Genomic DNA, 23,747 nt, shown 5'->3' on the forward strand with positions numbered 1-23,747 from the left:
TAGAACCATAAAATACTGGTCTGGAGAGGACCTGTAGGATCATTTGTCCAACGGTTTTTGGCAAAAGCTGGTTCTAGGCAAGATGACCCAGCACCCTGTCCAGCTGGATCGCAGAAGTGTCCAATGTTGGGCAGTCTGCCACTTACCTGGGAAGATTATTCCACTGGCTGATTGTTATTGTGGACAATTTTCCTCTTGTAGACATTAGCCTTCTGGTTCATCCACCGATCTCCACAACTTCTCAAAGATTTTGGAGAGCCACCTCTCAGTGCCATCAGCCAGCTCTCTTAACACCCTCGGGTGAAGTCTAGGCCCTTTGATTTGTAGGGGTCAAGCTCCTGTAACAGTCTGAGCACCAACCCCTCATTCACTGATGGTCCTCGCCTCTGGGGGGGCCACCGAGGAGCCCCCGGGCCGGGGTTTGTGACCCCAGCCTGTGACTGTGCTAGCCACGAGGGCAGGTCCTCCCACCCTTTGTTGGAGGTGCAGCAAAGCTTTTTTCTCCTCGTAGGTGCTGAGAAGAGTTGTAGGACGCCCATTCCTCCCAGAAGGGCTGTAGGCGACTATGAGGAAATTCTCAAGTACTATGAAATCCATGAGACAATTGGGACAGGTAGGCTTGATCTGTGAAGGCGAACTGCTGTGTGCAATCTGTCTAACCACCTCAGTGCTTGTACAAGTATAGATTAACTGCTACTGCGGAGCCTATAGGTCGCGTTTTGGGCGTGTGTTTTGAGGAGCAGAACTCTGAAAATGTAGATTGAAGCTGGTAGCAGTGAACACTGCTTCCTCTAATACTGCACATGCTACATACGCCAGCGTAACTGCAAGATTATAGGCAAGAGAGCGTGTCATCATACTTATGTTTAAAGACTCTTTTCTGATTTTTAGGTGGGTTTGCCAAGGTAAAGCTTGCACGACATCTTCTCACCGGTGAAAGAGTTGCAATAAAAATCATGGACAAAGTTGCTCTAGGGGTAAGCAAAAAGATACTTAGAAGCTACCAGCATCTTCTCCTGTTCTTGCGGGGTTCTCAGCAGCACAGGGACGCAGTGTGGCGAACAGGCTGTCAAAGTAGTCCGCAGTTTCACAGCTTGCTTTTGTGGTCTCTCAGGGTGACTTGCCTCGTGTTAAAGTAGAAATCGATGCCATGAAGAACTTAAGACACCAGCACATTTGCCAGCTGTATCACGTGATAGAGACGTCCAAGAAAATATTCATGGTCTTAGAGGTGAGAAATGCGTGCGGGCACTCGGGCGCGACTGGGATAAAGCAGGAGGAATGGAAGCGTGCCCTCTGGTTACTGTCCAGCGCTCTTGACATTGTTGGGATTGCGCTTCTGACCGTGTTCTCTTCCTCACACAGTACTGTCCTGGAGGAGAGCTATTCGACTACATAATTTCCAAGGACCGCCTTTCGGAAGAGGAGGCTCGTGTGTTTTTTCGGCAGATTGTTTCAGCGATTGCTTACATTCACAGTCAGGGATACACCCACAGGGATCTCAAACCAGTAAGCCTGAATATTAGTCAGATTTGCATAAGCCATAATGGGCGCTTTTATTTCTCCATCGGGAGCCAGAGTAAGTTACGCCTCCTCTATTCTGTTGTATTTAGAGCTTGTCGCCTAATGTCTTCTGAAAGAGCGTTGTTTCTGTTTGCGATGACGTTCCTCAGATGAGCTGGATGTGGCTACATCTGAGGAAGGAGCTTCCACTGGGAGAGAATCGGAATGATGCGCTCCAGCTGGGAGCACAGGCCTGGATCTGGCTTTGAACGTTGCTTGGGTCGTTTTGTTATCCCTTTTACTGCAGCCTGTACCTGGAGAGGGTCTTTATGGTTCTGCTCTGTTGTGCTAATATTCTGTCCCCATGCCTGGAGGAAAAAGGGACACTAACAGTGCAGAGTGGTAGTGGCTGGACAGAGGCTGTGGCAGGAGATGTGTGCTACCGGCCCCATCCTGTGGCTTTGCTGTCACTACAGGGTTTGAGCATAACTTTAGGAACTGAAGACTTGAGTCCATTTCTCCTCAAAGGGGTTAGAATTTTGCATTTTTAGAGATGCTGACATCTCTGGGAAGACCAAATTCTTACTGCACAAGCATTCTCTTAGAGAGATCATGAAATCTTTTGTCTCCAGGAAACGTCTCCCCAAGTGAAGCATTGTGTGGGCCTTTTGGCAAGAGCTGGCTTGGGGCTGGGGAGCTGAAGGATTCATAGGATCATGTGATAACTTGGATGGGAAGTGACTTCTAGAGGCTTCCGCTTGAACCTCCTCCCCAAAGCAGTGTCAGACTAAGCTTCTTAGGGCTTTTTCCAGTCACACCTGTAATGTGGGTTATACTCGGTAGAAACCGATGAAATCTCCAGGGATACAGCTTTAGGAAAGTCCTAGCTGCTAAAGACAAGAAGAAATAACATGAAAGAAAATGTGGTTCCTTGGGTACTTAGGTTATGGAAGTACTCATTACTGCTTTCTCTTTTACCAGGAAAATTTACTGATAGATGAGGATCACAGTTTGAAGCTGATAGACTTTGGCCTTTGTGCAAAGCCAAAGGTAAGAGTAGCAGCTGCTTTCACAGAGCAGAGCTAAATCAGCTACTGCACACACATAAAAAGAAGCATGTTTGACTTCAGAGTGCAGCACAGAGGCTTGCACAGAGACCTTAAGTTCAAGCTGCTTGTGTCGTTGTCATCCACTCATTAATTGCTTGTGAGAGCCTTAACTGTGCGAGAGCAGTTAACTGCTTGTTATGACTGGGCTGTTAGATTGTTTTCTACTCTTATGCTTCATCTTGTTGTAATCAGAGACAGAGATCATCTGGTTTGTGTAGCACAGATAAAAAGACCTATAGGATGAAGCCCAAGCTGGTGTGCATTCTTCCCTAGGAAGTTTCAGTGGTGTCTGTCTTGCTTTTGAAATGCTTTAATTTGTGTCAAGATTGTGAATCAATCAAGTAGTTTACTGCAGTTACGCTGACAAATCCCTGGGCTCCATGCCATTGTGCCGAGTTGTTTCCTGAGTTTAAAGTTGGTTTCTAGGAGCCCTTTCTGTTTGCCAGCTTAATGGCAAGGTGGATACAGTTAAACAATTTAAAACAGGAATGAAGTTGTACTAATCCAAAGACAGTTACCTCTCCCCAGATTGTTTTCCCTGCATCAGGTTAGAGGATCCTACAGACAATCTACTAGACCATCATGTTGGTGGTACAATGCTGCCTTGTTCTGATTTGTTTAGAGCAAAGCCCACGCAAAGTAATAACATGGTTTTGATAAATATTTTTAGTGTTTTTTCACGGAGTTATTGCATTGAATGTTACAGCTAGCCTCGTGCCCAATAGCACTTGGATCTCTTCCCAAGTTCCACCTCTCCTCTTCATGGCTGCAGAGTGTTCTTAGAGGAGGAGCTAGAGGAAGAGTTGTGAGGGTCATGGCTGAATGAGCAGCTCGGAATCAGGGTGTTTACAGGATACTTGTGCTCTTAGCTTTTGCTTAGTGAAGCCATGTATTACACCAGAGCAAAACGTAAGGTGAATGTAGATGTGCAGCAAAGGAAGATGAAGCCTCCAGGTCTCTAGTATGCTGTTGCTGGAAGACAAGTCAAGGCTCCTGTGCCATCAGTTTTCTGTGTTCTCGTAGGGTGGCCTCGATTATCACCTGCAGACGTGCTGTGGAAGCCCAGCCTATGCAGCACCGGAGCTGGTCCAGGGCAAAGCATACATAGGCTCAGAGGTACGCGGCGTGGGTTTGGGTTAAGGGGTAGAGGCAGTGAGCTTCGATGTGCTGGCTTGGCTTCTCTCTCGAACGCCACTGGGTGACATGGCCACATGGTCCTCGGAAGTGCTATGCCTGGCCTTGGCCCTTGTAGCTACGGGAGAACGTGGTGTTCATCTAGCTCTTTGTTTTGTCTCTGACTAATGCTTCTCTATTTCCATTTGTTGCTGCCTATTTTAGTGCCTGTGACAGAGTTAATTTTCTCCCTCATGGCTGGGGTTGTGGGTTTGGTGTGAGAACACTGCTGGTAATGCCCAGATGTTGCTCTGCAGCGCTCACCCCAAGGGGAGGGTTTTTCAGTTTCCTCACTCTGCCCATGAGCAGGGCCATGAGAAGCTGGTGGGGAGCAGGACCCAGGGAGGCTGACACAGACTCCCTAGGGGGATGTGTCCCCCCACAGGATGTCGTACCCTGTAAATAAATCAGAGGGAGCTGTCAGTGAGTGATGACCACCTGCGCTGTGCGTTGCTCATCTTGTCTTGGGTTTTCCTTCTCCCTTTAATTATTATATTCCCTTCCATTACAACTATTACCATATCTCCACACACAAGTTTTGGATTTTTTTTAATTCCTCTCCCTATCCCAGCAGGGGGTACTCAGCCATTGCCTGTGTATTGCTTTGTTGCTAGCTGGCTTTAAATCACAACACTGACCTATGAAAAAGTAACTTAAACTCCTTCCTTCTGCTGCATATTCTTTCAAGCAGCAATTTGTTCCGTTAATTTTCCAACTTGTTATTGCAAAATTTTTTGTGCGACCTCATATACTCTGCCACACCTGTGTTGAGCTTTTATCCAGCTTTGATTCCATGTCTAGAATGTCAGGACCTACTACTTGCCTTAGTTGATCCGTCCATAATGCGTCGATGCAATCTCCTTGAACTTAAATTGCTATGCTAGTTAGTGGAGTCAGGCTTTTTTCTTCTTACATACCTTTGCACCACAATCCTCTGTATCTAATTCCAGCTTTCTTTTACTTTATTCTGATTTGTTTCCATGAAGCCCGGTGTTTTTCAAGCCTCCTTTTCCTTTCTGTTCCAAGAGGCACATGGACATTGCTGTGCCCATTTGGGCAGCCAAGCAGCAGCCAGGCTTTAGTGTTGATTGTATCTGTGCTGGCAGCTGTTGTCATCAGTAACATGTTACTGTATGAAGTCCCTTCTGATGAGCTTGATTTCATTTTTGTCAGTGAAATCCTTGGAGATTGAAGTTAATGCAGCAATTTGGTGACCTAGGGAGAGGATATTGGTTTTATTGCTACGCTAGCTTGAGTGAATTGGGAATTGAATTTGGGTTGTGTGCTTTCACTTGGAATGCACAGTTCTGTCCAGAATTAAGGGCCTGTGAGTTGTCTGTGGACCTTGCTGTATTATCTATCTGTAAGCCATTTTAGATAGGTCAGGTTTGTGAACTTCCACTCGCTTTTATTTTTCAGGCTGATATCTGGAGCATGGGAGTGCTGCTGTATGCAGTGCTGTGTGGCTTTCTGCCCTTCGATGATGACAATGTCATGGCTCTCTACAGGAAGATAACGGTGGGTGTTAGTGGTGCTGGATATGGTGGGAACAGACACTGTAAGTGTTAGGAGAGGCCTTTACCTTCCTGACAGCAGAACCTGTTGAGCTTTGCCTAGGGTGAAAAGACACATCTGTTGAATTTGGTTATGCTTTGCTGCTTTTCCTACCAATATTTTGTGGATTTGTTTCCATCTTTTATTGGCCTTTGCAGTACTCTAGATTGGTCCTGTGATAGGTAATTGATGTTCAGGAGAAGCATTTTCTTGCTGGTGAGTTGGATTTTTGTTCCTGAGCCCTTGTCTCTCTTCTCCCTGTATTGTTTGGAATAGAATTGCAAGTATGCAATTTGATTTACCAAAAATAATGTTCTTAAACATCAGCGATTCTCATGCCTAGAAAGAACAGGATTCTGCATCTGCTATTATGCTTTTCTCCTACAAATTCCTCTGGAAAAGTTGAATAAATAGTAAGTAATAGAATTTGTTAATTGGCTCTGTTTCTCTGTAAACTCCTTCTGATGCAGCTGTTCCGCATCATTTGCACAACACTATCCAAACATTTCTAAGCTGCCGTAAAATTGACGTTGATAAAACTTCCAGTGAGTGGGTGAGGTGAGGAGTAGCTGTGTTGGGTGAGGGCTTTGGCTTCCTCTTCCTACCTCTTTCTTCTTATCTCACACAGAATTCAGTTTATCTAAGAAATACCTCAAAAATTCCTCGAAAGTGTGCAAGGGCTACTCTGATAGGAGGCAGCTGAGAGCTAATCTACACAGGGAATTTTCTCAGGTTGTGTAACAATGAGCTCTGTAAAAAGTGCAGGATTAGTTCATCAACTGGCACAGCTTCTTACTGTGGAATTGGAGTGAACTTGAGTACCTTGATGGAAGATCTGTAAGAAGCTCAGTCAGAGTTGTTTTAAAGAGCTTAAATAATAATAAATAAAAAAAAAAAGGAAGCAAAGCAAACTGGGCCAAAGAGGTCATGTAAAGGTGCTGGTACTCTGACGAGTTGCTGTTACAATGATTTGACTTCCCTACTTGTGTAATTGTAGAGTATCTCAAGTTGGAAGGGACCCATAAGGATCATTGAGTCCAACCACCTGCTCCTTGCAGGACCAGCTAAAACTAAACCCTATAACTAAGAGTGTTGTCCAGATAATTTCTCAGTAAAAGCACCACAGGGGAATCACCTAGGTCATCAGTCAGACCTGAGTTGCTTTTCCCTCTCTGCTTGTGGTGTGAGCTGTGTTGTCTACCCATAAAGCTAGGGTATGTTGAGCACTTGGCTGTTTTTTATAAGCATACTTTGTAGGATGACAGAAAATTGTTTATGCTGATCGTTGCCCCGCGTTGCAGAACCTGGTAAAAATTCTGACTGCTTGAGGTATTCACTCTCTTAACCTTGTCAGAGAGCTTAGGTGTGGGATCTTAAGAATATCAGAGATGACTTCTGCATAGTTTTTGTTGTCTGACGCGTGCAGGAGCTGCCAGCAGAGTCATTTGAACTGACAAAATGTCCAGTGGAACTTGTTGAAGTGAACTGACATGACCAAGTTTTAAAACTGAGTCTGTGTGCAGTCAAAACCCAATAGTAACGTCACTGGTGTTAAGACGCAGGCTTGCTATTTCCACTGTGAATTTGTTCTAATTTTATGTGGTTGTGAGCTGAAAATTGCTTGAAATGAGGACACTTACGCACTATTGTGGAATTTAATTTCACACATTATAGATCCTGACGTTTATTGTAATCTCAGATCAGAGCTATTGTTCCAGGCCACTGTAATAATCTGCTGCTTGAATCTAATTAGGATGGTATGACTTACGTGCCATGTTTCTTTCCCTGGAATGTTCTGCATCTCTCTATTTGGGAATACTTGAATAAATGCCTTTACTTTTAGAATGAAAAATCAAGCATGTGATGTAACTTCTGTAAAAGAATACAAATTGTTTCTTGTGGTATTTTTTGGATCTGCTAGCTCTTGCAAACTGTTTACCTTCCAGCATTGCTCTTAGTCAAGTAGATGCTAGCTTTGTTTTCCTTGTCTCACATTCTGTAACAATATATTAAAAAAGAAATGCAGATTATATGTTGTTGTCAGAGTAGAGGTACTTTTGTGAAACAGCCTACAAACTCCAGGTAGCTCATCAGCAGTGTCTGTAAAGATGTAAATTTAACTTAAACTTGTTCTATAACCTGTGATGTCAAAGCAATATATACTCTGCTTAGAAATGTATGTTCCATGTAATGCCAGCTATTTAGTTTTTGAGGCATTTGTAGAAAGAAAACTGCTGTGACAAATTTGTAGTTCTGTTATTCTGTAACAGTGATTCTTTTTCCTCTGTTTTCATCAAGAAGTAAATGATCCTTGATGATGAATTTGCTTTGATTTTCAGCTATGGTTGTTTTACCTCAGATCTGAAAGCCATTTTCAATCTTCTTCTAATCAAGAATTAATAAAAAACCCGGTAAATAATTTAACTGAAAGAATCTCACCTGTTAGATGTGTAACCATTTTCCCATCTGCAGTATGTGTAGGGATCAAAACAGAAAAGAAAATTGTTGAGGATGGTTTATTGTTACTACCTCAAAAGTAGTGATTTCAATTGATATTCATATTTCAAAGAGCTGTGACGTGTTTGCACTTCTGATACTTCAAAATCAAGTTGATGTGCTGAAACAGTGCACTGGGTGAGGCGTGGGTTAGCTGCAGAAGTGGACCGAGATAGAAATGCCACATGAGCTGAGTGGGTGAAAGCTGCAGCTGATAATTCAAACGTAGCATTTACCTCACTGATACAGCTGGGTTTTAGTTCTACTGTTAACTTTATTCAAGTCATTCTTAAAGCTAAGTTTGCATGTGCCTGCCTTTTTGACAGAACGCAGATGTCACTATCACACAAGTAATTTAGCGGTTGCTTTTGAGCTGACTGTTCAAGGTTCATTTAGGTCCTCTTCTTTTCTACAGAGAGGAAAATACGTTATTCCTAAGTGGCTCTCTGCTAGCAGTACACTACTGCTTAACCAAATGCTGCAGGTAAGGGTATTGCTTCTGCTCAGTATTATTGCATCAATAAAATACTTAGAAAAATATTTGGTGTTTGAACCAAAAGTTTAATTCTCACAGACTTTTGGAGAGAAGACTGATATTGCCTTCTGACAAAAGTTCTTGGAGAAGCATGATTTGATATAGAAGAAATAATTAGCCAAAGTTTCAGTGATTAAACAAAGACTTCAAGCAGCCTGCTTGACGTTCTCAACTCTGCTGTGTAAGTAAGAGCTGTTTTATAAATGGCAGCGTACACACCGAGTATGCATTTGGGCTACATCTAAGCAGTCTGACCAGTGTGAAATATTCCTGAAGCTTTTATTGTAACTGTAGGCTCTATAGTTACATGTTTCACCATCCTTTGGGTGAGGCTCTGAAGCAGTACTAGTTTCCAACTGAGCTTCTAAGCACCCTCAAATCCTGAGGAGAAGACAAGTTGTTTCTTCAGTTCTTCTTGATTATTTATGTATCAGCTTGCATTTTATTGCCAACTAGGTGGACCCAAAGAAGCGGATTACAGTCAAACATCTGTTAACTCACCCCTGGATCATGCAAGGTTATTCTGATGCGGTTCAGTGGCAAACGAAATACCAAGTAAGGACACTTGTTAGATGAATACAAAAGTCTTTTAATGTCATCTTGACTGGCTTGCCGCTGTCTTCACAGTGTTGGGAAGTGAAGGCATTTTTCCAGGGATGAACTTTGAGATGGCTGTTTTTCCTTTCCTATTCATCTTACTGTCAAAATGTTACTACTTTCTCCCAGCTTCTCTTGAGGGGTGATTTCAAATGTGTTTTCGCTGTATTCTGCAGCTGATGCTTAATTTGAAAAATACCTGACTTCTCATGAAAACACGAAGTATTTCTGCAGATAAACGACCAGTCAATTCTCCAGGCTACTTGGTCAATACTATAAGGTGCAAAACACACATGTCCTAGAGAGCATATTAAACGTTATTATGGTTTATTTTGTATCTAGTCCTCTCTGAGAATTGCTAGATTCAGTAAAAATTTAACTTCGTTGTAAGTATGTTTGTCCTGTCTCTCCATTACTTGTTTCACTTATGGGAGAGATTAAGGTGGTATGGAAAGAAGAAAATAAAATCTAGCTGTCTAGGAAGTACAGAGAAGTTCCAGCGTGTTTGCAGCTTGTTGGCCACTGGATGCCACTGTTTCTCCAGATAAAGAGCAGCTTTACTGCACTTGCAGCATCCATTCTAAGTGGCTTGAAAAAAGATGTGCACATCTGATAGCTTTTAATATTTATAGATAGATGCGAGTGTAGCTTCCATTCTTGTTAAAAATCTCATCTGCCATCAGACTTTCTTACTGGAATTCACGGTGTCTCGCCAAGGAGGGGCCAGACTATGAAGCTGTTGAAGTTGTATGACTTTTTTACTCTGCACCCTACAATATTCAGCTATGATGCTAACTATTCAAAGTACAAGCTCTAAAATCACAGTTGATTATGGACTCAACTCTCCGGGTTTCACAACAGTGTCGCAGTCAGGTATGAATTATGAGACGACTTGAAAGCCTCATGCTTCAATATCTATCCTGTTCTTGCAGCTGGAGCATCTTGATGAAGACTGTGTAACAGAGCTCTCTGTGTTTCATAAACAGAGCAAGGAGAGTATATCGAAGTTAATATCAGAGGTAAGAAGTATATATTAGTAATTTACACTAAATAAAGACAAATATAGCAAATAAACTTACTGTATTAACAGACTAATGCTCATTTATTCTCAAGTAAGAAATTTTTAATACTTTTAAGATTTCAAGAAGAGCTGCAGAACTACAGGATCTACCTGTAGCTTATATGTACAGTTCTGAAGCTCAAATTTGTTTTTTTCCTTTTCCTTTAACTGTGATGTTTCCTGAACCTTACTGTTATTTCCCACCGTGGTAAAATCTGTCTGGATCTTGTAAAGTCAAAATAGGCTTAAGAGAAATTTATAGCTGAAAAACAGATGCCATTTCCTGGGTTAACTCCTTGCTTTGAAATGGTTCAGTAAGTGAAATCATTTTAAAAAAAAAGTAAGAGAAAAATATCAGAGCATCACCCAGACAGACTATAAAATCCATTTTTTAGAGTTACTATTCTGTTTTTAAAAAAATTAAGTACATTTAAGTCACTTTTTAATAGAAATGATGGAAGTTGAACTGACTACATGTGAAAGAATTGTACAGATGTTATCAATGACATTGTGGACTGTAGAAGAGACTTAAAACATGATGCATTCTCCAGCTTTAACCTGAATCTGAAAATTCTCCCTTGAGATTGAGGGGTTTTTTTCCTTCTTTATACATGGTGGCAGTGACATAGCTCTTAGCTTTAGCAAAACAAGTTTTTCATATAACCGCAGTAGAAACATGCTTTTAAAATATGCAAAATACTAAGATGGATTTGTGGGGTTAATGCTACGTGTTCTTCAGTTATAGAAAATAATCTGAATTATCTGTCTACTTGGGGGAAATTCCTTCCAAATGGACTTGTGGCATTTGCGTAGTCCTTTACTGGATGATTTATCATCTCTTGTAGCTAATTCAAACTAATGGTACTATGTCACAAACTTGCCAGACATTGTACCCATGTTCCTCACGCAAGTGGAGCTGCTGAAAATCATGCAAAAATTTGGTGATGTGCACAAGGGAAGTATGAGGGATGGAACTCCAAAAAAAAAGAGACTTTTGTTGCATGAAGGCAGGGCTGTGGATGTAGTCTACCTTGACTTTAGTGAGGCATTCAACACTATTGCCCACAGCATTCTCCTAGAGAAACTGACTGCACTTGGTTTGGATGGGCACACGCTTTGCTGGGTGGAAAGCTGTTTGGATGGTCGAGTCCAAAGAGTTGTGGTCAATGGAGTTAAATCCAGTTGGTGTCCGGTCACGAGTGGTGTCCCCCAGGGCTCAGTGCTGGGGCCAGTCCTGCTTAACATCTTCATCAATGATCTGGATGTGGGGATGGAGTGGACCCTCAGTAAGTTTGCAGATGACACCCAAATTGGGTAATGTGTTGATCTGCTTGAGGGCAGAGAGGCTCTGCAGAGGGATCTGGACAGGCTGGATCACTGGGCCAAGGCCAATGAAATTCAATAAGGCCAAATGCCAGGTCCTGCACTTGGGCCACACCAACCCCCAGCAGCGCCACAGGCTTGGGGGTCAGTGGCCGGGGAGGCGCCGGGGCGGGGGGGGCCCGCTGGAGAGCTGCCAGGCAGAGGGACCTGGGGTGTTGGTGACCACTGGCTGAACATGAGCCAGCAGTGTGCCCAGGGGGACAAGAAGGCCAGCGGCATCCTGGCCTGGGTCAGGAATGGTGCTGTCAGCAGGAGCAGGGAGGTGATCATGGCCCTGTGCTCAGCTTTGGTGAGGTCTCACCTTGAGTGCTGTGTCCAGTTTTGGGCCCCTCACTCCAAGAGGAACACTAAGGTGCTGGAGAGGGCACAGAGCTGGGCTGCCAAGGAAAGGATTTGGAGCATGTGTCATATAAGGAACGTCTGAGGGACCTGGGGCTGTTCAGCTGGAGAAGAGGAGATTGAGGGGAGACCTCCTTGCTCTCTGCCACTCCCTGAAGCTGAGACTCCCGTCTGCATCTTGTGGTGAGTGCCAGGACGAGGGGAAATGGCCTGAAGTTGGGCCAGGGGAGGTCCAGGTTAGATATTAGGAAGAATTTCTTTACCGAGAGGGCTTCAGTCAATGTCCCTGGAGGGGTTTAAGAGACAGGTGGGTGTTGTGCTGAGGGACATGGGTTAGTGGTGTTGCAAGATCTGGGACAAATGTTGTAGTCAATGATTCTGAAGGTCTGTTCCAACTGAAACTCTTGTATGATTCTAAGTATTAGCTAAACTAAATTAATAGCTTTAGCATTCACTTCAATAGACAGATTCTAGCCCCAGTGTTAGTTTTCATGCTACTAAGCCTGCAGCAAACTGACTTGCAAAGAACACCCACCACAGGATCTGAGACACAGCGAGTGAATCAATTCAAGTCTGAAATTACACTCAGGTGATCAAACGTTAGGGATGCATGTCAGGTAGAAAAACTTGCAGAAACACAGAAAGACTGAGCTTGCTTTCTACGTACTTCCAAAGAGGAGATTAAAATACCTTTTTTGTTGCTGTTTTTTGTTTTTCTAGTGGAAATATGACCAAATGTCAGCAACATATCTCTTGCTTCAGTCCATGAAGGCTCGTGGCAAATGTATTCGCATAAGGGTTCCACGTCAGATGGGGCACGCCAGTGCAACACCATCAGCCAGCCTCAAGGTAAGTTCTCGTGTTCAACAGGACAACACACTGGTTAAAATGCTGCTCTGCGTTACCAGGCTGGTGCCCTAAATATCAGCAAGAGAGCACGTGTCCCGTCAGCCACAGTCTTGGTGATTAAACTATTCTGTCTCCTCCTGCACATGTTTTAGCAAGCTGTGCTGCTTCTGGGAGCTGACATCACTGGAGTGACTGGGATGACACTGTGCATTTTTAGGACCACATAGAATCTCCCTGTGGCTGCTCACAGAAATGGGCTAAAATTGCTCATTGCCTGGTCTATGTGGTCATTCCAGATTTTCCTGTGTGGTGCCTCACTTCTTACCATGCTCTTTCACATTTGTCTCTAGATATTTTTGTACCTTTCTGGTTGCATTTAGCATGGTTCAGTGAGGAGAGTCTTCTGAAACATCCTGGCACATCATCTGTGGAGTCTGCTTTGAGACGTCACAGACAGTAGTACATCACCTGGTTGTCAAAGCAGAGAAACTCATGCCTTTCTTACCTCTTTCCTTGTAGAACACAATCTCAGAGAGCATTCTCTTTGTTCTGAGTAAGGGAAACATGTTGCTGATGTTTAGCCAGATTCTCATGTGGTTTTGTGTATGTTTTGATATTTTCTGTTATTGTGGCTTGGTAGCAAAGTGCATACAGGGAATTTCAGAAATTGTGTGAAGTTGCTGAATTGCTTGCCATCACATATATTATATGCAGCTATCTGTGGTGTCAGTGATATCTGTCTGTGCCAAACTCAAAAACTTCCAGTAAAATCGTAAGCTTCCTGTTAGCCATTCCCCCTTGAACTGTAGGCATCTGTGTAAAATTGTTAACTAGGTATCTGGGTGTGCTGAATTTTCTACATAGAGACAAGCACTCAATAAGTCCTTTCTTATGTGTCTGATTCAAGTGCATAGTTTCAGTTTACTTGTACAACTGCTTTGGAACGCAGGTGAGAATTCTAAGATTACCAGAGATCCCAACTGTACTGCTGTGCTGCGTAACAGATCGTGAATCCCAAGTGCTGCTGAATATGCATGATGTGATCTCTCTCATCTTGGTGGTCACGCTTGCACTCAGGTGATGTTTGGGAGGATGTTCTTCAGGTTCAGTCGCGCTGATACTGTGCAGTTCCTTCAACTCTAGTGCTGTCCTGGGTAAACGGATCTGGTTAATGCTGTTGTTGGACATAAGCAGTGTGCCATATGGGTGGCTGTGAAAATCCAGTCAGCACAGCAGCCCATCAGTCCTTCCACAGCACTGAGGACCTACTTGACTTGTAGATTCTGTGAGTGAATACCAGCTGAATTTGCTGAAATACCCAACTACACACTTCTCTAGCCAGAGACAGCTGAGCAAACAGAACCTTTAAATTTGTTTCTGCATCTGGTGGCACAAGCTTGTACATCACACTGCCTTATTTCAAGCAGTTTAGGGTAGAAGGATATTCCAGAAAATTTGCCGTGGCATGAATTTCTTCTAGAACATGGTAGCAAAGGAATTCTGTTCAAGCGTTCCTACGTAATGGGACGCAATTTCAACTCCAGTGTTGGGCTCTTAGCTTCTTGGCTGTAGCCAGCAGCCCCTAGGTAAAGGCTTTTTAGTAAGTTGTCACGATAGGTCTGGTAGCACACTGGGAAGCTCCCATAGTGATGAGAGATCTGGTCATCACAATATCCTTGATCACAGGCAAAGAGAAACTTTGCTGCCAGCAGAACATCTCTTCCTCAAGTGGTGTCCATTCCAGCTGAGGACTCATACTATAAATTAACGGTATGCAATTTCACTGAACTTTTATGAAACAAATCCTTGGGAAGAGTTTCCTGAAATAACAAGATGTGTTAGAAACCAAGGATACCGTGACAGACATCTGATTGTGTGCAGGGTGAGCCTTGGAGGTTCACAATCTTGGCTGACGTTGCGAATCCTGTGATTTAATAAATAGTAGCATTTTCAAGGCTAGCAATTAGACAAAGGGTTCTGAATGCTAGTTCAAGTACTCTTGGAGATTCCATAATCGTAGGTTTTGGATGGAATGTGTTTACCTTTATCCAGCCTCCTGCTGCATTCTTTTCTTGGGTTCTTTCCACCTTATTATTTGGCTTTTGGTAAAAAGCTTGTGGTCCAGATCTTGAAATCAAAGACAAGCAATTTTTGTGAATTGGCTCTCATATTGACAGCTGCTCTTATTGACGCAGGCCATGAAGGATGACTTGGTAATGGCAGTGGTTCTTTGAGAATGATTTCACATCTGCTTTTGATAAAAATGGCAAATTCACAGTTACAATATTGAAGTCGTATTACAAAACTTACATCACTGGCCTGGAAGCTTCCACTAGCTGTTAGCCATAATTAGGAACTTACAAAAATAACATTTAGATTTTAATGACATTTTTCTCATGAAATCTTTCTTTCAATTGTGCAGTGGAATCTCAATTGCATCTTTCTTTTCAGTCTGAAAAACCTATGACATATGAAGATACACCAGGGTGCAGTGAAGTGCCGTATGCATTTGGATCCATGGAATTTTTGGATGCAGCTTCACAGTTTGAAGAATCTCCATTGGAAGAATTTATTCTAAATACTCGCACAACAAAACAGGTATTTAAAGAATTTATCATTTAAAAATGGAAGGGATATGCTGTTCTTAATTTTAAAAAAACCTTATTGTACATAAAACTTATTACATATTTAAATGTTTGAACCCTGGCCAAGGGGAGGTAAAAAACAAGTAAAGAATTGTGCCTTGCTCTGTCTGTAAATCATGATTCATTTGATGAGAACTTGAGCTTTGGCATATGATTAAAACGGCATCTAGGGAATGACTAAGTGAGGCAATGAGGATTTTAAAACTGAAAGGAAGACATTAAGGTACCTCAAACAGGATCTCAGCACTGGGCTAGAGCTGGACAGGACTTTGCAGAAGTTCAGCCTGTCTGTGTTGGCCAAGAAAATCCAATTAAGCCATTAAAATGGTACAGTTAAACCAAGTGAAAGTTCTTAGCTGTGTTTAGATAAGCTGGTGAGGAATAGTCCTTAAGTGTGCAAACTGAAGAGTTTGGAAGAGTGGATAAAGAACTGGCAAATGACTTGAGTTGTTTACTAGCAAGTTGTAGAGAGATTGAGAAGTACTGAAGAGTTTTTAACTATTTTGCTCAATCGGCAAGCGTTGTATGGTATTTTCAACCTGCTTCAATTTCAGAATTTCCTGTGATTGGAATACAGCAAGGGATGTCTTTTTTGTTTGTGGGTTTTTTTTATTACATCTCTTGCAGCATTCAAGCCATGCTGCTCAACTGGATGATATGGAATTCACACTGTCAACTCCAGTGACAAGGAAAGTGGCATCAAAGAAGCGTGAAAACAAAGAGAATGTTGATACAGAGTCAGCTTTAAGAAATGAAATGCCCTCTGTGCTTCCTGCTCCAAAGAGTCTTGTTGTGGAGAGTCAGGCTGAGATCCAAGCACAAACTGTACCCTTTCAGGAGCCTGCCTTCAAAGGTATGGTGGATGTAACTAACGGTAACTGAGAATGTCTATATTGCTTAGGAATCACTGTAAATTCAAATATGAATACCATACTTGTGTATCCAACACATCTGTTTCTGGAAGACTCTTTTTTTGCCCCTCATATTCACTACTCTGGTTCCTCTGGCCTGTCTGGTGAGGTGCTGCAAGAGGTTTCTCCATACATCAAGGTGTGATACTTCTATGATAGTGACAGAAGTCATCGCTGCTGACCATAGCACATGCCTTTGGCACACTGACATGGGGCCAAGTGCCCTGTTCTTAAAGCTTGAATCTGGTTCCCTTTTCCATTCAGGTTCAGAATGCAGGTTCCTCAACACTCTGTTTTTATTTTGTTATTACCTTGATTGAAAGTAAAGATGTGCTTTTAGTCAAGTCTTGCAGTGAGAGACTCTTCTATTCCAGGTGCTGAGGAATATTGTTCAGAAACAGTCAGTCCTTGCAGGATAATTGAAGTTAACATAATGTCAACATGCTCCTGTCCAGTGCCACCCTTTCTGAAGGGTTTAAGGAAGCATACCACAAATACTAGTTATTTGTATGAGTTTGATTTTTCTCTTAAGATTGTATGTGTGTCATAGTTCAACCCTGGCCAGCAGCCAGGTGCCCACTCAGCCACTCTCTCACTCCCCCTTCTGTGCTAGACAGGGGGAGAAAATATTTCAAAGGGCTCAAGGTCTGAGATAAGGACAGGGAGATCACCTGCATTTACCATCCCGGGCAAAACAGTCTCGATTTTGGGGAAATTAGTTAATTTTATTAAAAGAACAAATCAGAGAACAGTAGTGAGAAATAAGAAAAACAAACAGATGTTAAAAGCAAAACACTGTCCTCCCTTCTTCCTGGGATCAACATCAGTCCCGGTTTCTCCACCTTCTACCCCCGAGTGGCGCAGGGGGACAGAGAATGGGGGTTATGGTCAGTTCATCCAACATTGGCTCCACCGCTTCGTCACTCTGGAGGAGGACTCTTCACACTTCCCCAGGGCCATTGTGGGGTCCCTGTCATGGGAGACAAGGTTCACGCTCTTTTACAGTGTGAGTCGTTTCATCACAAACCGCCCAACGTGAGACACCTCACGAGGGGCAGCCCACCCCTCGTGAGTCTGAGGTGCAGTCCTTCAGGGAAACTGCTCCGGCGTGAGTGCCCCGCAGCGTTACACAAGTCCCACCAGCCAACCTGCTCCAGCATGGGCATTCCTCTCTCCCGCGGGCTACAGGTTCCAGCAGCGACCTGCTCCAGTGTGGGCTTCCCACGGGCTACAGGCCCTCAGGCATCCACCCACACAGCATGGGGTCCTCTGCCCCAGAGCGGACATCTATACCCTGCCCATGGGCTGCAGGGGGACAACCCGCTTCACCACGACCCCGGGGAGTCTCTGCTCCAGCACCTGGAGCATGTGCTCCCCCCCCTCTTTGTTCACTGGCCTTGGCGTCTTCACATGTTCTCACTCCTCCATCTCTGTGCCAGCTGTTGTGGCGCAGTTCTTTTTCCCCATTTCTTAAATACGTTTTCCCAGAGGCATTCCTCTCCTATCACTTTACTGAGAGGCTCAGCCTTGGCCAGTGGCGGGTCCTTCTTTGGAGCCGGCTGGCATTGGCTCTGTCAAACTCAGGGGAAGCTTCTAGCAGCTTCTTGCAGAATCCACTCCTAGAGCCCCCCAAGTCTCTGAAATCCAGCCAGGCCAACCCAATAAAATGTGGTAACTTTGAAGTTTGACTTCATGGCAAGTTTAAAAAAGGAAATGTAGGTACTCTTTCTGAAATGCGAAATGCAGAAACACTTTTCCAGCTCATTTGAGTGAGATATTTTTGAGGATTAAAGAACTGAGCACTTATTCTTTGTTTCATTGAAAGGTCTTTGATTCAGAAAAGGTAGTGTTAACACTTTCTTAGAAATAGAAAAGTGGAAGCATCCAATGAAAATTTTAAGTCATCATTGTTTGACACCAGTTGGTATTCTGTGGAGAGCTAAAACTTTGAATATTGAAGTTGGGTTTAATTTTAACAACTCATTTGCTGTGTGTTTCACTTGGTGTCTCCTCCTGCATGTTCAGAACCATGCTCTGCAGAACTCTCTCAAAGTGTGGGTCGTAGAAATTTTTAGGCCATTACATCATGTGTGTTACCAAACAAGGCTGGGTAAACTCAGACAGCTTGTATGAGAGAAGTGTCTTGGTGATGAATGCAACTGTTGGACACAGTGAATTGCTCAGCTTTTACCTTGGGACCCATGGCAGTGCCAGAAAACAGTTCTAATCCTCTTCCTTTCCCAGTTTCTAATACTGAACTGCATTGGTTGCTCTAAGTCTTGGCATGTAGAGCCCTGGGGAAATTAGTCACAGTTTTTCTTTGTAGAGTAGGGATATTACTGTTGTTACATTAAAAACATATTTTATTATTCAGAAGATACAGACCTGAGATAGAAAAGGGGACTGGTTTTAGAAATAAAATAGTAATCATGAGAAATCCTTACCGAAGAAAAGAAAATCTTTTATGCAAAAGCATACCTGATATGGTTTGGGTGCTTTCTTTCAGAGAGCCAGTTCACAGCAGTCACCCCAATTAAGAGACATGCAAACCCAACAAACACAGATGAATTGACAGCAGCTGAGGTTCTTCCCGAAATAAGGTAAGTGTCCAGTTATTTGTGTACACTTCTGATTTAGAGCAGGACTACCTTAATCCATGTGCTGCCTAGGAAGCTTTGTTACAACAGCAAGCTGTTATTTCCATTCTCTTGGTAAAAACCTTCATAAAACCTCTCCCTGCGTTCACTAGAAAACAGTGAAGATAGAGAAAAGTTTTAAAACTCTGTAACTCAATTATGTTTAGAATATATTCCTATTTTCTGTAAGTTGCTTCTTATTCCAGTTCCCTAGAGGGCTGCATCTCTGGGTTTAAATCTGAACTGACTTTCAAACAGAAAATGTCATAATACAGTGCACTTGCTTTGGTTTTCTTCACTTTGTCGAGTCTGATAACGTTTTAGTGATGTGTCCGAAAATTACTAATTTCTAAACACTAAGAAAAAACGACTGATAAATTTGTTCATGTAACAGGAGTCATTCAGAGGATCACAACCTGAATAGCAACCCAAGGAAGAGAAAAGCCAAAATATTCGGAAATATTGAAAGAGGCTTAGATAAAGTGATCACGATGCTTACGCCAAGCAAAAAGAAACGACCCATCAGAGATCGCCCGAGGAAAGTTAAGGTATGCGTGCTGGAAAAGTCCGACACACCTACACCAACAGTTTTAAGGAATGCTCTCATCTGCATTTTTCAGTATGCCTGTGCCATTTGAGCGATACACTGTCCTCTTCAGTCTCCAAGCACAGTAACTATACAATCCATACTTATTTTTCTAGACTAAAATTTTATACACTTTGATTAAAAAAAACAAACCAACCTGCGACTGTAAAAGATTTTTGAAATATCTTTGCATTCCTTTACTGAGGTGGCTGGTTTAGACTGGACTGGCACAATTTTCCCCAGAAAGTCATGAAATAATAGCTGTGGAGGATAAGAAACTGAATTCTGTAGGAAAAAAAAAATATTTAGAAATCAATTCCTAAGTGCTTGTATTAGAGCATTAATTGCTTAATTAGCCTTTATTAAAAAAAAAAAAGAAGTATAATTATCAAAAACATCCAATGCCTTTAGAAATAGTCTTGTGGAAACTTCTGTGACCTGGCTGGCCCGTGTTTTATGATGAAGTGCGATTTAAAAATAGGAATAAGTGTTGTACGCCTTCAGTCAGCGGGGGCTGCTGGAGCTGCAGCTGCTGCAACACCTCCTGTACAGTAAGAGGTGTCTGTCAGCAAAAAAAAGACCTGTCTGAAAGTAAAAGGACTTTCTGTTTTGCAGCCTTTGTAAATGGAATTCAGCTACTGTATTCCAGTTGGAAGCTTTTCCAAGAGGCACTTGTCAGAGGCTTGGTGGCGAGCTTACAAGTTCATCGGACAGGAGTCCAGACTGTGCAAGTGTATCAGGAGCCTGAGCAATTGGAAACAAAAGTTAATTCTTCTGTCTCTGAAAGCTTTTATCCTCACTTGTTCACAGTATATGGAAAATTACTGATTTGTGTCTAGGGACGCTGGAGCACAACAAGGAAAGTCAGAAATTTATTTCACAGTGTTAGAGCAGTTGTGGCAGGGAGCTCCCTGTGTTTTAGGCTGAATAAGAACTGTAAGAACCAGTCTTTTGGCTGACTTTGCATCCTCAACCTATGGGGTTTTTTTCAAACTGTTTTGATCTTCTCATCTGCTTCTGTGACTTGGGAAGACAGGTAGAGCGTTTGTGGCATATTACAGTTGTCACAGGATTTCTCTCATTGCATATGGGTGTCTGAAAATTATTCAAGAAGTCACTTACCAGACAAGTCCGTTACACGAAGTATTAAACGTGATGCACATAATTTATGTTCTCTGATGTCAGACGGACAGGCTGGGTGTGCAGCAGGGTGCTCTGTGCACAGCCCTGAGGCTCTTCTGCTCCTGGCTGGGAATCACCGCTGGCTACGTGCAAGACTTCTGATAGTCCGTCCTGCCCCAGCCCATTACTGCTACTTTTGATTTTATGATGGATTGTAGTTTGGATGTGCTTTGATCTGAATTTTCCAGCAGTTGTTTGGTGTTTCTGTTGCTACTACAATGTCTTAAGTATGATAACATTGGAAAGTTAAGGCATTTGTCACTATATGTTGCAAAATGTACTTTTTAAATATTTTTGTAATGTCTTCAGTTTTAGAGAAGCTTTTTTGTTTTTTTTTAATCCCTTGACTTTTCTTTTAACGAGCTGACTGCTTTTAGGCACACTATAATGTTACCACCGCTCAGCTACTGAATCCAGACCAGCTGTTGAATGAAATAATCGCTGTTCTTTCGAAGAAGCATGTGGATTATATTCAGAAGGGGTAAGTGTAAAATACAATGGCTTCAACTTGTATTTGTCTAAACAGTCAGTACTCCAGTCATGGTATAAAGCAAAGTAATTAAACTTATTTTCTCAGCCCTACATTGTAAAATACAGTAATTTTTTAGGAAGTTCACAGAGCACTAAATGAATGAGTACAATAAAACTTGTGCACACAATGCAAAACGTTGAATTCTAACAGAGCTCGTTGACAAATATAAACCAGTAATAGTGAGGTGGCTCTTTGAGGCTGATGTGAATTTTGTCCGTCTCTTCTGAAATCATAAATACGAAAGGTTTGTTAAACTACAGTCACATCACCAAACCGGACAGTTGTGGGAGATGATGTGGATACCTGTGGATTTTACTTTCCAGCTCAGTCTCTCCTCTCTGCAGGTGACAGCGTGTGTGTGCAGGCAGTGCTCCTGCTGGCAGGGGTGACGCTGGTGGTGACAGTCACTGCCAGGGCTGGGGTGCCCAAAGGCTCCGGCTGGTGCCTGCTCCTGGGGTGACTGAGGCCACGGCTGGGTCTCATGTAACATCTTGGGGTGCCGGGAAGGGAAAGGGTCACGAGGAAGTGAAAGGTGGCACCTGCGGGGAGGAGCGGACAGGGCAGGTGACCCAAACCCAACCGACCAACGGAGTATTCCGGCCCACACATGTCACACTCGGCATAAAGCTGAGGGGTCACGGGGGTTGAGGCCTCTTCTTCAAGGGCCGGCGTCCCAGGAGGACTCGGTCTGATCTCCTGCCTTTGGTCCCGACCCCGAGTTCCCGGATCCAGCCCCTGTGCCCAGTTCCCCTCCAACGCTGAGCAGGGGGCTGCCCCGGTGCCGCCACCTCTGCAGCACCCCTGGGGATTGGTGTTGGGAGGCAGTCAGGTTTGATATCAGTTCTGTATTTACTTGTATATAGTTCATTATTATTCCCTTATTAGTATTATTATTGTTTTATTAAACCTGTGTTAGTTTTCTTTTCCAATCCGTAAGTCTCTCTGCCTTATTCCCTTTCCCGGCCCATTTTCCCAGGAGAGGGGCTATAGGAGAGCCTGTGTCAGTGCTCCATGGCCTACCCAACTGGAGCCCTCAACACCAGACCAAGGCACTGAGAGTAGGGTTGGTTCCTAGTTCTGACCAGAGCTTAATGCCTGTTTTTTCATTTCCCACTACATGAAAGAGGTGTTGTACTCACTCATGCCTATGCATTTTCTAAAGTTCCTGGATATTTAAACGACAGGCATTGTAGAACATCAGAGTGTGTTTCATCCCTTGAGGCATTTGAAGATCAGAATCTGAAAGGATACTGCACCACTCAGAAGCACCATCTCCCATTGTGATGATTTAAACTTCACATTCAGTTTTTTCACTTTTCACACTGGTAACCAACCTCCTGGCAGTGGTGTCTCTGTGGGGAGGAGAGTGGGAGTATCTCCATGCCTCCAGCTCTCTGGCTGGGCAGGACATTAGAGCTGCCTGTCAGTGCTTGGACATAATGATAAAGTCCTGGGACTGGAGTAGTTAAAGCTCTGAGTTTGCAAAATTCTGGGTCATTTCCCAATATTCTGAGCAGCAGGGGTAATTGTGAAGCACTTTTATTAATTTATTATTCACAAAACAAGCATTAAGCAGTTCAACAATTATTCCATTTTTCCTTTGCTTTGCACAGTTATACCCTGAAGTGTCAAACACGGTCAGATTTTGGCAAAGTGACTATGGAGTTTGAGTTGGAAGTGTGTCGGCTCTGTAAACCTGAGTTGGTGGGTATCCGTCGACAACGACTCAAAGGTGATGCCTGGGTCTACAAGAGGCTGGTGGAAGACATCCTATCAAGCTGCCACCTGTGACCAGCCAGGGCACGTGCTGAGAAAGCAGCAGTTTCGTACCAAGGCCTTAATCATAATGTTTTGCAGAGGCCTGTTTGGAAAAGTAATTCTGTGTTTGAAGAGCCTGCCATCTTTCTTGGGTTTTTAACTATCCCTTCTTGTACATATGCCCTTCCTATGTTTCCTTTTGTGTACGAGTTTTTTAATAAAACTTCTTTAACTCTTATGAAGTAAAATCCTCTGGCATACGTAGCTTGAAAAAAGCATGGGTGTTTGTTTGCCGGAGCGTTATTTTGGTGTATCTTCAGTTACCCGAGTACATGTGGTACAGAAATAGTCATTTGCATAATTCTCTTCTTGTCTCTGCTTAAATAGGATTTATTGAGATCGTTAACTAAGTCACAGCTGTGGTTCCCAGAGTCACACTATATGCTTGATGTTGTACAAAATAGGACTGGCTTCAATAAAGGTGAAGTCAAGAGTGCTAAGATTTAAACTATGATGCCACTTAAAATGTTACTGCATCTCATTACGAAGGCCTCGGTGATGCTTAACAAGTGTGTGTGTGTTTTCTGGTGCTCGTGTTAAGTGAACATCAGGCCCTTGTGTCAAGAACCGCAGTGCCTCTGAGCTGCGGCGGCCGGGGAAGCTGTCCACAAGGAATTAGGCCACACCTTGAACAGCATCAGTCACAGAACTTGGGCACTAGAAATAAGATTGGAAAACTGGTGCGCAGAGGAGCTGGTTCAGATGTGAGGTTACTGCCCCAGAGGAAAGTGTGTGTGTACTGAGCACTGGGGCTGTTCAGCTGGAGAAGAGGCTGAGGGGAGATGTTCTTGCTTTCTGCAGCTCCCTGGCAGGAGGGGGCAACCAGGGGGGTTGGACTC

The 23,747-nt window shown here is 43.2% G+C and overlaps 1 protein-coding gene across 1 annotated transcript; it reads left to right on the forward strand.

The window, feature by feature from the left end:
* The first annotated feature begins 558 nt into the window (after positions 1-558).
* MELK (maternal embryonic leucine zipper kinase) lies at positions 559-22,881 on the forward strand. The gene is made up of 17 exons (XM_009877883.1): positions 559-613; positions 892-977; positions 1,115-1,231; positions 1,366-1,509; positions 2,485-2,553; positions 3,636-3,728; positions 5,205-5,303; positions 8,251-8,319; positions 8,827-8,925; positions 9,900-9,986; positions 12,470-12,598; positions 15,050-15,196; positions 15,871-16,096; positions 18,661-18,754; positions 19,185-19,338; positions 20,936-21,039; positions 22,704-22,881. The coding sequence occupies exons 2-17, from the start codon at positions 957-959 to the stop codon at positions 22,879-22,881; spliced, it is 1,830 nt and encodes a 609-aa protein (XP_009876185.1). The 5' UTR covers positions 559-613; positions 892-956.
* The last annotated feature ends 866 nt before the right edge of the window (positions 22,882-23,747 follow it).

The sequence above is a fragment of the Apaloderma vittatum genome, unplaced genomic scaffold (assembly GCF_000703405.1).
Source record: "Apaloderma vittatum isolate BGI_N311 unplaced genomic scaffold, ASM70340v1 scaffold35651, whole genome shotgun sequence".
Lineage (NCBI taxonomy): Eukaryota > Metazoa > Chordata > Aves > Trogoniformes > Trogonidae > Apaloderma > Apaloderma vittatum.

What these genes read in the sequence shown, in the direction of transcription:
- MELK (XM_009877883.1), top strand. Translation starts at nt 957, where the DNA reads ATGGACAAAGTTGCTCTAGGG. An exon ending in AAATATTCATGGTCTTAGAG is followed by an intron (nt 1,232 to 1,365) that starts GTGAGAAATGCG and finishes TTCCTCACACAG; the next exon opens with TACTGTCCTGGAGGAGAGCT. An exon ending in CTCTCTACAGGAAGATAACG is followed by an intron (nt 5,304 to 8,250) that starts GTGGGTGTTAGT and finishes TCTTTTCTACAG; the next exon opens with AGAGGAAAATACGTTATTCC.